The 16,483-nt window shown below is 39.8% G+C and overlaps 1 protein-coding gene across 5 annotated transcripts in view; it reads left to right on the top strand.

The window, feature by feature from the left end:
- Positions 1-16,483, top strand: part of PALS1 (protein associated with LIN7 1, MAGUK p55 family member) — a 99,708-nt gene that overhangs the window by 77,808 nt on the left and 5,417 nt on the right. For all 5 annotated transcript variants that reach the window (XM_045287687.1, XM_004698660.2, XM_045287686.1 and 2 more), the window contains 5 exons: positions 5,306-5,377; positions 5,722-5,793; positions 7,365-7,532; positions 8,537-8,739; positions 11,513-11,623. In XM_045287687.1, coding sequence (XP_045143622.1) covers positions 5,306-5,377; positions 5,722-5,793; positions 7,365-7,532; positions 8,537-8,739; positions 11,513-11,623 — 626 coding nt within the window. The remainder of the gene's footprint in view (positions 1-5,305; positions 5,378-5,721; positions 5,794-7,364; positions 7,533-8,536; positions 8,740-11,512; positions 11,624-16,483) is intronic.

The following is a 16,483-nucleotide window of genomic DNA, read 5'->3' as shown; positions in this document are numbered from 1 at the left end:
TGCTGAACCTGATCTGGCTTTCAACATTTTCTGTATTTTTTTGTTTGTTCATATAAAGGTTTAGCTCAGATGTGTTATGTCATTGGGGGTCACCCTCTTGAATTTGTGTCATATGTTTTTCTCCTTTTTGGTATATGAAACCCAGGATTGATGAACTTATAGGGACAGCAAGTAGAATAAGGGGTGTGTGTGTGTGTGTGTGTGTGTGTTCGTTCCAAGAAGGAAAAGAATGTACATTACTACATAAATAAATATTAACTCCCAATTGGAAGAAACAAACTTGTAAAATAAAAAAATAATGCATCACTTGATAAAAAACATCAGGAGACACAATAAAAAGCTTTTAAAATCAGGTGAATAATAATTTATCACTTTAGCCACTGCCCTGGTAACATAATGGTTACACATTGGGCAGGGCTCCTCATGGTCGGCAGTTAGAAACCACCAGCAGCTCTGAGGGAGAAAGACTGGGCTTTCTACTCCCATAAACAGTTCCAGTCTCGGTAACCCAGGGGTGGGGGGTGGGGGTCGCTATAAATCAGCATTGACTGGATGGCAGTGAGTTTAGTTTTTGGAAATAGCAAGGACAGTCGTGTTTCTCTGGTAGATTCTCACTTTGATTTGATTCCCAGCCAGCGTGTGTATTATGTGCATCCCTTCCCTGCCCATTAGTGTGGAGACTTGTGGTTTGCTATAATCCTGAACATGTTTCAGTGGATCCAGACTAGGAAGAAAAACCTTACAATCTATTTCCAAAAATCAGACAGTTAAAGCCCCCTCGGTCGCCATAGTCTAATCCTCAACTGACTTCGGAGCTTGCCCAGGACAGAGCAGCGTATCATTCTGTTGTGCATGTGACAGGCTAGCAGCAGTCAGCAAAAAGAAGTTCTCTTAGGGTAGAAGACCCCCAAAGAACAGCAACAACCTACTGCCACCAAGTCAACCCTAACTTGTAGTCATCCTGCAGGACGGAGCAGAACTGCTCCCCAGCTTTCTGAGAACGTAAGTGTTCGTGGAAGCAGGCTGCTTCCTTCATGTTTCTCCCAGAGAACAGGCCAAGTTTAACCCTTTTTATCAACAGGGCTCTTTAGGGTGGAAATAGAGTACTTGAATATGCTTATTATTATTGAGGAAAATTGTCCTTTGAGATGAAACTGAAACGTTGGACATTAAAGTCATTAAGGGAATATGCCTTTCAGAAAGAGTAACGATGTCATACTTATGAAAATGAGTCACTAGGCCAAGGAGCCTCGGACCATATTCTTGGGGAACAACAACGTTAATTGACACGATATATTTCACCAAGCAAATGTTCTGTCTACTACTTTTGTGGTCCTACAGCTGAATGTCTGTCTGTGGTATCACCATTGGTCTCCCCTCCCCTGAAGCAAAACAGAAGGAAGAGAATGAGAAATGCATGGAAACAGTTAGTTCAAAGGACTAATAGACCATGTGTTAGAGTTGACTAGAGAAACAAATCCAGAGAGTCTTCTGTGTGTAAGAGAGAGCTTTATATTAAAAAGCAGTTGTATAGGGAAAAATCCCAGTTCAGTTCGGAAAAAGTCCATAAGTCTGATATTAGCCATATGTCCAATGCAGCACATGCAATGATGCTGAATGAAGGAAGATCACATGCCAGTGGGTGCAAAGTCTTGCGGATCCAGTGCCGTTGGAAACATCTCAGCACGGGTGCTGGCCTCCACATGGCTTGCTCTGGTCTCAGCATGGTTCCACATGGCTTGTCAACAGGACGGTGAAACAGAGAGAGTATGTGGCCCACCCCCAGGGAAAAAGAGAGGAAGTTCCCAGAATGCTCATGAGAAGGCAGCACCCATAAGGAAGCATCATCAGGCTGTGTCCTGTTTGACAGGTTAGGCTGCACCCCTTCACGCTGTCAAGTTGACATGAGATGATGTAACTACCAACTACCACAGAACACAAGAATTTTAGCCTCCACAACCCAGCTATCACCACTGACCTCTCTGAAAGGGGTCACTTTAGAAAGTCCCGGATAAAGGGGGAGATAAATGTGGACCCGGAACTCAAAATCATAAAAATCACCAGGCTTACTGGATGGATGGAGGCAGGTGGAATCCCCAAGGCTGTGGCCCTTAATCACACTTCAGGTCTAGAACTGAGCTCACCCCTGTGGTCCAATTTTCAGACAATAGGTCTATTTGATGAACAGTAATACTAGGAAGGTTTGTGCGTCTTAAAACTATCAACTCCTGGAGTTCACAAGGGTTTTGACAGACTAAAGAAGGGAAACTAGAAGCACAGGAAGTGAGAAATGATGTTAACATCGTGAGGATTGCAATCAGTGATGTGAAGCCAAATGTATGCATTGTTGAATAGAAAACTGATTTTTTTTCCCTCTAAAGTTTTATCTAATAAACAAAAATTTAAATCGGAAAAAAGTTAGACAGATAAGCTCCTGCTATCTAGGTGATTTTGAGGCTACACATATTTACAGGAATAGATAGTACCATCTTTATCTCAAGGAGCAGTTGGTGTGCTTGAACTGCTAACCTTGCAGTTGAACTGCTATCCTTACCTGATAGCACCAGCAGGGCTCCTGCCTTGGCAGATCGGTATGTAGGTAACATTACTTATAACAAAACGAAGTGTCTAGCTATAATCATTCCAACAGTCAGTTCTTAGGACGGGAGTAGGATGGAGTAAGAAGCAGAACCAAGGGAGTAGAATGCGATTTTAAAGATGACAGAATATGTTGAACGTGTTTGTTAAATACTTGTAAGTACCCGTTATATCTGCGTTGTGTGCGCCACAGCACTTAGTGCAGGTTATTTAAATGCAGGCACCGTCTCTTAAAGGAATACATTCAAGGTGGTTTTAAAAATAATGCTGCCATCACCTGTCCTTCTTAATTAGACCTAAGGCTCTTTCATAAGTTTTAATTTTGTTTTGCCAAAGCCATTTTTCAGTTATCACTCACACTACACCCTGGTAATGAAGCACACCAAATTTGCCTACATGGGTTTAACTACAAGTAATATGTTTAGGAGGAAGAGGGGCAGAGATCCTGTATAAAAGAGGTCTTGATAAAAATGTGAGCCAAAGAAATATATGCTGGTGGAGAGCTGTATAGTAGGAACAGAAGAAGCTGTCAAAAGGGTTTGAAACAATTTCTAAGGGCTTCCTTAGATTTCGGATTGTATTACAGCTTAAAATTCGGATATCCTGTTTGCAGAAGGCTATGGATGACAGTGAAAACCCAAAATCCACTTGCAGAGTCCCCACAAAGATTGAATTCCTCCTGAATAGTAACCAAGGGTGTAGATACTCTAGCCTCTAGGTAGTAGAGTACTTTGGAAAGTGGATTATCTCCAGCCAGTGCAATGAGGCGCAGACCTCCCTGAGGTGCTTTCCCGGGTGTGTCTTTGAGGGACAGCGCTGGAGGTGTCTCATAGTCACGAGTCATGCCCTGTCTGCCATGCCCGGCTTGCCTGGGTCAGAGGCCCGAGGCCAGTTTGTAAGCTCTCTGTGTCTGACAGAGTGTCCATGTCTCAGTCATGGCCCTGCCCCTGCTTCTGTAGTCCCACCTGTAACTGATGTATGCATCTGCCACCAGTTACGGATTTGTGACTGGTTCCTTTGCCCCATGTCTTATTTAACTAGCAGCCTAACTGAACTCTTAGACACTGTGTTGTGTCGTGCTAATGGCCTCCCTCATCTGGCCATCACCCTTTTGGGAACTTGATGAATGTTCTCAAACTATATTTGAGGTTTGGGTCTGTTTTGTACACGAAAACAAGACTAAAGCAGATTTTCTAGGGTATAAGAAATGTCAATATATTTACATTTATTCTTAGTGGCACTGTTGATAACTTTATATAGTATTAATAACGAACTGTCTTAGTTTTTAGTTATAGGGCTCTTCATCCCTACTCATCCCTTACTCTGATAAAGGCTTTTTTGGTTAGAATCAGAATAATGTTAAGGGGTCACATTGTCCACCCCACCTAAACAAACAAACTTACCATAGAAATAGATCATCATAAAATTTTTAAACATTTTAAATGGTTTTCCTTTAGATCACAATGATTTGTGTCTTAAGAAAGCAGTTCGTATTGCTAATAATGGTGTCATTTAATATTCTGTATGTGTACCATTTATTGTGGGTAGGTGCTGCTGAGTCTGCCCCACCTCAGAGCCGCCCTGCACAGCAGCACAGAGCCCTGCCGGGCCCGCGCCGTCCTCACGCTCATTCGGTCATTCGTAGGGCAGAGCCCGCCCACCGTTGCCGCCAGTTGTCAACCCATCTTGTCGAGGGCCTTCCCCTTTCTTTCCTTTTGCTTCCTTTCGACTTGAGCAAGCATTGTGTCTCTCTCCAGGACCAGTCTCTCCCAACAATGTGTCCACAGTGCAGGAGTATACAGTCTATTCTGATACGTGTGTGGCAATATATGATTTATCATAGTCTCCTTTTTTGCTGTGCGCTAATGAAACTATATTCTACTAATTATCCAAGTGGATAGAATTTGTTGACTACTTTTCAAGATTCCTTGGCTTGAAACTGAAAGAATTAGATAATAAAAATGAGATTACAACTATATAGGACTGTTACTACAGAATTTTCCAAGTAAAACCACTTTTATCCTGAAGAAAAATATTTATTTTTTTAAAATTTGTGAGGTTCAGCTCTGAAAATTGATGAAAGTCAGAAACCTTGGGAAATCTTTATCCTGTGAGGAAAAAATGTGTTTTCCACTTATCTCTTACACTGGTACCTGAAAGGTGGAAATAAAATTGTAAACATATACAGACATATATATACATACACTCACGCATATGTATAAAGGCCCAAGGAAAAAGTCCCACACGAATAAGAATGGCAAGGCATAAATCACGAGCACATTGGAATTGTGTTGGTGGTGATGAATGATCACATGCTAATTTTAATAGTTAACCTGTAGAATTGGTTTACTGGATTTGGGACCATTCCAAGTGGTAAGAATCTTTGTAAGACCCACCCTAGTATTTTCCACATGGTAAATGCACAGCAGTGAGTGCTTTTAAAATATGGAACTGTTAACATTGTCCAGCACTAATTTATTACTTAGCTTTTCTAATGGATAGTTTTAAGAACAGAGATGAAAATTAATGCTTTACACTTTTGGAGGTTTTAAAATACAATAGCTGATATCACTCTCATCTCTTGTGGGGAGGGAATATCAATGAAAAGCTGCCACTTTTAAATATTTTCTCTTGATTGAAAAAAAATCTAGTTTTTTAATCCTCTTTTTTTTAATCTTATGTATTTTCCTCTTTTTCTGCTAACAAGGGAAAAGCTTCCAGCAGCAAAGGGAAGCCATGAAGCAGACAATAGAAGAAGATAAAGAACCAGAAAAGTCAGGTTGGACACTTCTATTTTGATATTAATAAGAGGTCATTGGGTCCCCATCTGGGACCATATTACATTTACCTCTCAGAACTTTTCAGAAAGATAATATTCATGTGAGAGGCAAAATAGATCATTTTAGGACTATACAAAAGGGGCAAGATGTAAGTATTAAAGCTTATCTGTTTATAATGGCAAGCTATCACTACATCTCAAAAATAGTTCTTCTATTTACAATGTAATTATTGTTTATAAATTATTCAAATTTAAAACAGTTTGTGTTCTTCAAGTTGGAATATGTGGATTTTTTAAAGGAAACAAGTGCCACATTTATAGTTGTGCTTGTGGTCATTCAACAGGAAAACTATGGTGTGCAAAGAAGAATAAAAAGAAGAGGAAAAAGGTTTTATATAATGCCAATAAAAATGATGGTAAGTTCTACTCTCCAGCCTTAGTTGTGTTTATATCTGAATGGATTCCTAGTGAACATTTGAAGGAAATGACATTGATATTCAGGGAGTTTTACCTTTAGACCCATTAAAACATCATTTGTACTTGAGAAAATCATTCAGAGCAGCTTATCTCTTCTGGAACACTCTTGGGTAATGGATCATTCTGCATTCTGGGGAAACTTTGAGTGAAAATGAAAGTTTTATAGTGATGGTTTCGCCAGTTATTTTTTCTACTTAATCTGTTGGGGGGAAAACCCAATACAAACTTTTAACAAATTCTAACAATTCAGATGTCCTAAAAGTAGAAATTGAAAATATCATCTACAGTAATTGCTCATGTCTCAATGCGGTCCTTTCCACGATCCTGCTGTCTACTAGCTGAGGTCAATGCACAGGGCTTAAGTAAAACACACAGAAATGTGTTTTGTTATTTTAATTACTACTAAGATTAAAAAATACTCAGACAACATTGGCCTCTCATTCTCAGGGACGATTATCTGCTGGACCTAAGTAATAATGGCTTTTGCCTTTATATTAGACACTTACTGTCCAGTTCAACGATCCCGTCATTCCCAAGTTTATGTCAACTCAACCTGATCACTGGTTTTGATGACCTTCTTGGTGTTAGTCCTTTGGGCATTTGACTGTACTGCTCCTGCTTCGGTTCATGTTGGAGACATGCCAAAGAATAAAGTACAGGCTGAGCTGGAATTCGAACAAGCACAGTTGAGCTCCTTCTGTGTGTCGGACTTTGTTCTAAGCCCTGGCAAGATCAAGATGGTCCAGATAGTCATGACGTGTCTTGCTGTGGAGAGATGGCCTTTCCTAGTCAGGCGATAGGATGAAAGGACACAGAAGCCTGCTGGTTGTTAGCTTTTGCTTTCCCCTGTCGACAGTTCTAATTTCATCTGAATACAACTGCACCCCCACACTTTACCCAGAATCTTCAGTCACCCTTCTTGTTAGTATTCTGGAATAGAATAAACATAAATGTGGAAAGTGTGGATAGCACCAGTCTGACCTGTTCTCAAGGTGTACAATTACAGGAAGGCATTTTGCTCTAACAACTTGAGGTATAGCTACTCTTTTAAAATGCTTCTGTGTGCTAGGTATACTGCGCAGCCTATTCATGATATCTGAGATCTCCATCTTACAAAATGATTGATATTCTCATTTGTTGTATCTCTTCATGTTCCCACCCTCTGTCAAAGTATTGGCTCCAAACTTTTTTACGTAAGTGTCAGTTTAATTATACCGTATTGAACATTCAAAACACAGTATGAAACGAGAGAAAGAAGAACTGGAAACGTTAATGTGTCCTGGTCTGACTCGCTTTCCTTGTGCCCCCCACCAGGGTATAATGATAGAGGAACGTGCTCCTCATATCGACTACCCAGTTTTCACTATCATGAGCCAAAAAAACTAGGCATTTTTAATGTTCATAAATTGTACTTCTTTCCAATTTTGGGGGGGGACGAACTCTGCGTATTTATATCTTTATTACCTGACAGTAATTCTGGTTGAAGGGCTTAACTTTTTCTTTTCCAAAGATTATGACAATGAGGAGATCTTAACTTATGAGGAAATGTCACTTTATCATCAACCTGCTAATAGGAAAAGACCTATCATCTTGATTGGCCCACAGAACTGTGGCCAGAATGAATTGCGCCAGAGGCTCATGAACAAGGAAAAAGACCGTTTTGCATCTGCAGTTCCTCGTAAGTTTGGATTTATTCCTTTTTACCACCTAGAACGCCTAACTATAGGAGACATTTTCATCCATTTTATGCATTCACTGTTGTCAATGAAAGAGGGACCTGGTTTATCCAAATCTTTTTATCGGTGAGTATGAAACCAGTTACTTTCTGAATAAATTTCAGTTTGGGCTCTTTGTAATTCCCAGTTCAAAATGGAATCAGCTTCTTGATTCTGTATACTGATGCTGAAGATAGAAACTTAGAGCTAATCTCTAAAAACAGAACTTCTCTTTTAAAATGATATAGTCCTTCATACTGGGGAAGGAGGACTGCCTGAGTCTTGCACGTGGTTAGTACACTGGGCTGCTACCCAGAAATGGAGAGGTTGGAGTCCACCCAGAGGTGCCTGAAAGAAGGTCCGGCTGGGCAGTGCGCTTCTGAAACTATCAGCCATCGGAAAACCTTTCTGTGATGCACCCACCCACTGCCATGGAGTGGATTCAGATGCCCAGCAACCCTGGATCGGTTTTCTGAACTGTCAGCCTTGTAGTTTGTATCCCAACGACTAAGCCAGGGCTCCTTCTAGAGACCATAGTTCTATTCAAATATAACCATTATTAAGATACTGAAACATATTTTTGGCCATTTTCTATCTAGAACTCAAACGCATTGCCTTTGAGTCAATTCGGGCTCATAGCAACCGTATAGAACAGAGTAGAACTACCCGGTCTTGTTTCTGAAGCTATACGTCTGTTTACAGAAAGAGACCGCCTCATCTGTCTCATATGGAGGGGCTGGTGGGTTCCAGCTGTTGACCTTGCAGTTAGTTAGCAGCCAGACACTTAGCCCAGTGCATCACTAAGGCTCCTTAGAAATAAAAACTGTCAACATTAAACAGGTGAACTCTTATTATTATCCTGAAAGCATTATTTTATTATCTGTATTCCATAGGAATTTATTTGCAGTTAGTTCCTATGTGTACTTTCATCCATTCCCTTTATTTTTACTGGATTTTGTTTGCTTAGATACAACCAGGAGTAGACGAGACCATGAAGTAGCTGGCAGAGATTACCACTTTGTTCCTCGGCAAGCGTTCGAAGCAGACATAGCAGCTGGGAAGTTCATTGAGCATGGTGAATTTGAGAAAAATTTGTATGGCACCAGCATAGATTCTGTACGGCAAGTCATCAACTCTGGCAAAATATGTCTTTTAAATCTTCGCACACAGGTAATTTAGGCTGTTAAACTTGGGGCATATTTTTGCAGAATAATATAGTGGCAACTATATTTTGGTCTAAGAATCAAAGGACTTAATTAAGTTCTAGTACTTAAGTCTTTTCAAGATTATTACGGTTTTTAAAATAAAATTTTAATTAAAAAATATTTCTAACTATAAGAATGGCAGTGCAGAGACTTAGGACCTCCTCTCTGTTTATGCCAGGGAGGGAGTCCCCAGCAGCAGCAGCAGCAGAGGTCAGATGTGCCTCCTCTCTCCAACCATTTTATCAACTCTGACACTAACGGTCCCTACTTCTCTGCTGGATTTCATAATTTGTGGCAATGGTCACACACAACTCACAAGACAATTTGCTTATGGGGCTTACTAGGAAATGAACAAGCAACAATTTATAATCAAAAAAGACTCCGGATACAGCTCTTTGAGTAGGACGTCCTCTTCTCCACCATGCCTGCAGGCAGGCCTTTAGTATGGGTTTTTTGGTAATTGTGAGGTGCCTGTGAGTTGGCCCTAACTCATAACAGCCCCGGGGACTGCTGGATGAGACCCTGCCCAGTCTGGGCAATTCTCACAGTTGTGCTATGTGTGGTGCAGCCACTGTGTCGGTCCTTACGGAGGGTCTTTCTGTTTGCCACTGCCCTATCTTTCCAAGGACTGGTCCTATAATGAGAGATCAAGTCTCAAAGAAAACCACCATTCTCACACATGGGCCAATAGGTACCATGTTGAAATGGGGAGAAGGTTGAAGTTGTTGTGGATTTTGTCTTACTTGGACACACAATCAATACTCATGGAAGCAGCCGTCAAGAGATCAAACAACACATTGTAGTGGGTAAATCTGCACAGGACCTCTTTAAAGTGTTGAGAAGCAAGGATGTGACTTCGAGGATTAAGGTATGCCTGACCCATGTCACGGTGTTTTTTAATGGCCTCATAATGCATGTGAAAGCCGGACAATGAAGAAGGAATACCGAGAGAAGAACGGATGCCATGGACTGCCAGAAGGACATCTGGATTGGAACAAGTACATCCTTGAAAAACAAAGATGGGTGAGACTTGGTCTCACATGTTTTTGACATCTTTTTAGGAGGATTGGTCACTGGAGAAGGCCATCATGCTTGGTAAAGTGGAGGGTGAATAAAAAAGGAAGACCCGCAACAAGAAGGACTAGCACAGTAGCCGCAACGATGGCTCAAGTGTAAACGATTGTGAGGATGGCCCATGGCGGAGGACTGAGCAGTGTTGCATTCTATTGTGTGTAGAAGAGGGCTGAGTCAGAACTGACTGGAGAGCACTGAGTGATAACAACACGGAATAATTTCTCTTTTCTGTTTCTTAGTTTAGAAAAATTTGAAAATTTAAAGATGATTCTTAGGGTTCTAAAAGTGACTGTACAGGCAGTAACTAATACAGTATCTGTGTCTAACTGAAACCTCCTTCCACTTCTATCTGCAGTCTAGGCAAAAGCCTAAAATTACTAACTTAGATTTTCATTTAAGAAGTTAAAATACTTTTAGGAAAGTGTTTTAGATTTAGTTTTCCTCTATTTTGTAGATTTTTTTTTTCTCTCCTAGACAATGTAAGGTTAGCATAAAATTATTGTGGTTGACTCTACTGCTCTGTTAACTCAAACAGCCTAGTCTGTGGTCCCTAAAGAGATGTACGTAGAATTGACTGCAAGGGCCTTTCTTGAAGTAGTAAGTCAGTTTGTTTATTTTCATTTGGCAGAAACTTTGGGCTCTGTATTTTAATTAAATTTTTTTAACTTAAGAACATGGTAAATGTTTTTGCTGACATTCTTCTAAGTTTTGTATATTATTTGAGTGAACAGATTTTATCAGAGAACTCAGAGTATGTAAGCGTATCATCTTCACCATCTGAATGTTTTCAAGTGGGAAAGGGCGCTTCAGTGTAAGGACACAGTGAGTGGCAAAAGCAAGATGAAAACCACAATCTTCTAATCCAAACAGTGCAAACCCACCCACCACCCACCCCCGATATTAACATTTTACTGTTTTTAAGGTGATATTTACCTAGCAAATTAGGTTCCCATTAACTAATTGCCATAATTGCAATTTGGTGGCACTGGTTTTATTTTTCACATTGTGTGATTATTCCCATGCATTCCTTTCTAGTCGTACCCCTTCTCATCTTTGCTCTAGAGAACAGCTTGTTGACCTTTGGTCTCCCACAGATGATTTGTATTAAAGAAGCTGGTTACTCTTTGAGCTTTTGAACTAAACCTTTTTTAAAATCATTTTATTAGGGGCTCATACAACTCTTATCACAATCCATACATCAGTTGTGTAAATCACATTTGTACATTCATTGCCCTCATGAACTAAACCTTTTATTTAGTAGTTAAAAGGTGATCTCTAAGTATAATTTCAGTTTAAGGGTTAAGGTGTATCAGGGTGGTGTTTCTCCAAAATGATTTTTTAATATGGTTATTATAATCTGTATGTGATCTTATCAAGTATTTCATCATAACAATCATAGCTGTCATCTTACGGTGTCATTCATAATATAAAACATTTCACAACAGAGCAAAGCACTCACATTTATAGATGAATACACCCAGTATATTTTTAGCATAAATGATTTGATCTTAAAATGTATATTATTCATTATTTGAAGAGGTTTAGAAAACAGTCACAAGACAAGCAATGTTTAAAAAATAGCTTTATTATATTCCAAGTACATAACTGAGAAATAGCTAAATGATGAAAATAAGTTTTAAAATCCAAATATCTTTTCTGTGTAGTCACTGAAGACCCTCCGTAACTCCGACTTGAAACCATATATTATCTTCATTGCACCCCCTTCACAAGAAAGACTCCGGGCATTGTTGGCCAAAGAAGGCAAGAATCTGAAGGTAAAGTTGTTATACTGTTAACACGGGTCCATTGAGAGAAACAGGAAACACCCTGGCCTAATATGTTATGATGCTTAAAAGCGACACATCTTGAGCTCTCAGCCTTTATAAAAATACTGTCAATAAAAGACGAAGATAATGAAAACTAAAAGAGGTAGTCATCTTACACCAGAACCAACTTACAATGTCTAAAGAGCTGTCCAGGAAGCATTGGACTGCTAAAGTTTGCACTTCGAACCCACCAGCTGAAAGATGAGGCTGTCTGCTCCCATGAAAATGTACAAGGCATCCGACACCCAATTATAGGGTCACTGTGAGTTAGAGTCAACTCAGTGGCAGAGAGTTTGGCTTTTTTTGTGTTTGTTTTTAGTTTATGGGACATGGAACGTTCTCAGCAGACTCTTAAGGATTAGATTCCCCATGTAAAAAGTCACTATGAATTGGAATAAATGGACTTAACTGGGTTTATGCCATTTATAAATTACATTAGTCTATAATGGAATATGTGGGTTTGGGTTTTTTATTGATTATACTGTCTTTGATTGGTTGTTTTATTGTAAGTCTTGAAAAATGGGTGATAATAAGGAATGAATTAATGACACATGCTCTGACATGGATGAACCTTGAAAATACTGTGCTGAAAGAAGCCAGACACACGAGCCCACATATTCTTTGATTACATTTACATGTCATGTCCAGAATAGGTGTCTCCAGAGCGATTGCCTCAGAGTGGTGGAATCGGGGGAAGATGGGGGAAGTGGTGTGAGTCCAAAAGGGAATATAGGCTCATCACATGATCTAAAAGTGGTAACGGTTTAAATGATAAACATATTAAAAAGAGTTCTGACTGCAGTTCTGACTCCACTGAAAGTACTGCCTTGTGCACTTTACATGGGTGACTGTTCTCTCCATGATCAATAAAGTTGTTAGCAAAAAATAAATCCCAGCAGACTTTTCTGTGGAGACTGAAAAACTAATGTAAAGATTTATATGGAAATTAAATAGAAATAACCAAAATAATCTCAAGGGGAAAAAACTAAATTATAAGAGTTTTACGTTTGTTAGTTTTCTTTGTCACTCTTCTATTTAATTGACTTCTTACTTTCTGGTACTTACTTTGACTTTGATTTCCACTTCTTTCTCCAGCTTCTGAGGTGAGAGCTTAGGTTTTTACCCCTTTTCTAGTAGGCACTTGAAGCTACCGTATTACTCTCTAAACAGCTCCTACTTATACACTATGTTTATGCAGTTCTGTTGACATAAGTTATGTATCACACAACTCAGTAGTTTAAACATATTAAAAAGAGTTGTGGAATCACCCCGCAATCAGTCTTAGATTAATTTGTCCTTTCTTGTGCTCATTACTAGCACCCCATCTTCCCCCAATCTCCCCTGCCATGCCTCTAAGAAACTATTGATTCTGGTATTGTCTTGATAGTTTCCCTATGTTGGATTACATAGAAAGAAAGACATGGGGAAAAGAAAAAAAAGAACAGTAACAAAATGAAACAAAAAAACCCTCAAATAGCAGAAAATCATAAAACTAGAAAAAAATTTAAAAGAACCAAAGAGAATAAAATTGATAAAAAGTATTAAATTTTAAACGAACTACATCTGCATTGGATCACTTTCCAGCACACCCTGTCTGGTAACAAAGATGTCCGGTGTCATCGCTGCTCAGTGGTCAGAAGGGATTCCCTGGGGGTTTACGCCGCTCTTTAGTTGCTTCCTACACATCTGTCATTATTTGTCATTATCATTCCATTAGAAATACTTTCTAATTTCCCTTGTCATTTTTCCACCTCTTTTACTTATGGGCTATTTAGACATGTTACTTAATTTTCACCTATTTTGTGAATTAAAACAATAATCTATAATCTTATTAGCGTCAGAGAACACATTCTAGAAGATAATTGCTTATAATTCATTGTTTATGACCATACATCTCTTTGATCTTGTTGACTATTCCATATTCAGTGTATATTGTACAGTTTATAGGGTGTACCTGATTACACTTGTTATTCCTCTTGTATATTTCAGGAACCCTGGCTAACACTGCAAGTTAGGCATTAGGCTGTTAATTTCAAGGTGGTCGGTGGTTCAAACTCAGCAGTCATTCTGTAGGAGGAAGAAGAGGCTGTCTGTTCCTATAGGCAGTTTTGAAAACCCTCATATAGCTCTCTGTTGGAGTCTACTGGGTGGCGTTGGATTTTGTCTTTGGTTCTGGTCTTACGTTTTTATCTTCTTTGGTAATTCCAATAGTGCTTTACTCAAACACCATAGAATTGTTCCATTAAAACAAGTCCTCAACTTGACTCTGAAATTGTGCTCGCTAGGAAAGTAGTGGTGTGACTTACTAGCTGCAAAATGTAAAAGCCTAATCCATCATCAAAAATTACTATCCTCATCTAACTCTGCTCTGCTCTAAGGAAGACTTGACAGTGGTTAACGCAGTATTAAACCTGAGGTCAGTTTTGCCACTAGTATATTACTTCTGTTCAAAAAACCAACTTTCTTAACAAAAACATTTAGCTTCCTCTTAGGGGATGTAATTTGAAAAAAACTTAGATGAAATTTAGTTAGCAGTCCAGTGTATAACCCACTACACCACCAGAGCACTAAGATGAAATTTAAACAAAATATCAAGTAGCTAATTAAAGCTATTTTGGCAAAAGAGGAAATAATTCCTTAAATTTGGTAAAGCTGGGGGAGGGGGGGAATGAGCTGATGCCAGGGGCTTAGGTGGAGAGGAAATGTTTTGAGAATGATGAGGGCAATGTACGAACGTGCTTTACACAATTGATGTATGTATGGATTGCAATAAGAGTTGTATGAGCCCCTAAAAAAACAATGATACAAATTTGATAAAGCTGGATACATTGGATATTCATGTAACTCAATGTGTGATGTGGAACTTAACATTTACATTTCAGCTCTGGCTCACAAAGCTTAGATTCTGTTCTGAATCCTAGAATGTCCTTTAGGTAATCTCAAGTTTAGAGTAGACATCATTCTTAGCCAAAATGCCACAGTGTGTTCAGTTACAATGGTGCAGTCGTGCCCCTGCCAGGAACAAAGGGCTCTCTGTACCATCACCAGATGCACAACGTTCCAGAGTGAAAATTAGAGCCCCACCAGAAACGCCCTCAGGACAAACCAGTGCTGTCTTACTTGGACTTAATTCCATACTATCAAAGAAGTCCAAGCAGTTAAATGTTTTATATTTTAGCCCCAGCGGGATTGATGTGTGATACCAGGCATTGGGGCATGAGTTTAGTGTGATACCAGGCATTGGGGCATGAGTTTAATTAGTTCTCTCTTTAACAAGGGTGGTTGGAAGGCAGCTTCACTTTCTTGAATACATGTGCCTGGTAATCATCAAAGGACCAAATTAGCTGTACACTGTCATGCCACCTGCCTATGTGACCCACATAGCCCTGTGACCCACTACACCACTATATTTATCTACTTATTTTAAACTCGTGTGTGTGCGTTCAGTGAAGTTTAACAGAACAGATCATCTGCTCTAAGGTCAACATGGCGTATACAGATCCAACTCATCAGTTGCAGTCCCCTCGATGTACCATCACGTGTCCCATTTCTCCCATTTTCAACCCTCTGAATTTGCCCTTAGGTAAATGCTGTCCCTTTGATCTTAAATGGTTGATTATTTAACAAGGTGAGTTCAATTCCAGACATGAAAGGGCATCCATCATCTGAGTGGTCCCACTGGTCTCTAGCTGATCATTGCCTGGTCTCTTTTATGATTTTGAGTTCTGTTCCACATTTTTGCCCACTCTATCCAGGGACCTTCTGAACTGGTCCTTTTCAGAGTAATTGGTAATGGTAGCTGGGCACCATCTAGTTCTTCTGGTCTGAGTTGTGGATGGAGAACAATGTCTATGAGTTCCATTAGTTTGTTGGCCTAATTGGTTCATGTACCTTTCAACCTTCATCACTCTTCTTTCCCCCAGTTAGGGAGAGACCAATATCGTGTTTCCCCGAAAGTAAGACATCCCCCGAAAATAAGAAAGACCTACTTACCGTTTTGCCTCTCGCTGAAATATAAGACATCCCCCAAAAGTAACATGTCCCCGAAAATAAGGACCCCCGAAGCTACCGTAACTCTGAACCGTAGCGGTGGGCCCCGCCGTGCAGCTCACTGTTGGCCGCAGCCCAGCCAGAGCAGACAGGAAGTGCTCGGTCTCTTTTAATAAAACAATAAATGGGTACTGTATTCTTCTTCATGGAAAAATAAGTTATTCCCTGAAAATAAGACCTAGCGCGTCTTTGGGAGCAAAAATTAATATGACAGTCTTATTTTCAGGGAAACAGGGTAGTTGCATGTTAGATGGCTGCTCATGAGCTCTTAAGACCCCAGTCACTACTCACCCAAGGGTGTAAACATTGTCTTTGTGAACTGTGTATGACAATTGACCTTGAGGTGCCCCAAGACAATGGCCCTGATCACTCTAAGGCCTACCAATTTACTTCCTCAAGGAGCTTGATGCCTAAGTTTTTTTGAATTTAAATTATTTTATTGAGGGCTCGTACAATTCTTATCACAGTCCGTACATACATCCATTGAGTCAAGCACCTATGTACACCTGTTGCCCTCATCAATCTCAAAACATTTGCTCTCTACGTTAGCCCTCAGTATCATTTGCTCATTTTCCCCCTCCCTCCTTACTCCCCCCTCCCTCATAAACTCTTTACCATTCATAAATTATAGTTTTGTCATAAGTTACACTGTCCGACGTCTCCCTCCACCCTCTTCTCTGCTGTCCATCCCCCAGGGAGGAGGCTATACTTAGATTCTTGTAATTGGTTCTCCCCTTCTACCCCACATTCCCTTCACCC

This window comes from Echinops telfairi, unplaced genomic scaffold (assembly GCF_000313985.2).
Source record: "Echinops telfairi isolate 266 unplaced genomic scaffold, ASM31398v2 ScPeMD7_18;HRSCAF=68, whole genome shotgun sequence".
In the NCBI taxonomy this organism is placed as follows: domain Eukaryota; kingdom Metazoa; phylum Chordata; class Mammalia; order Afrosoricida; family Tenrecidae; genus Echinops; species Echinops telfairi.
This window is presented reverse-complemented; position numbering and strand designations above follow the sequence as displayed.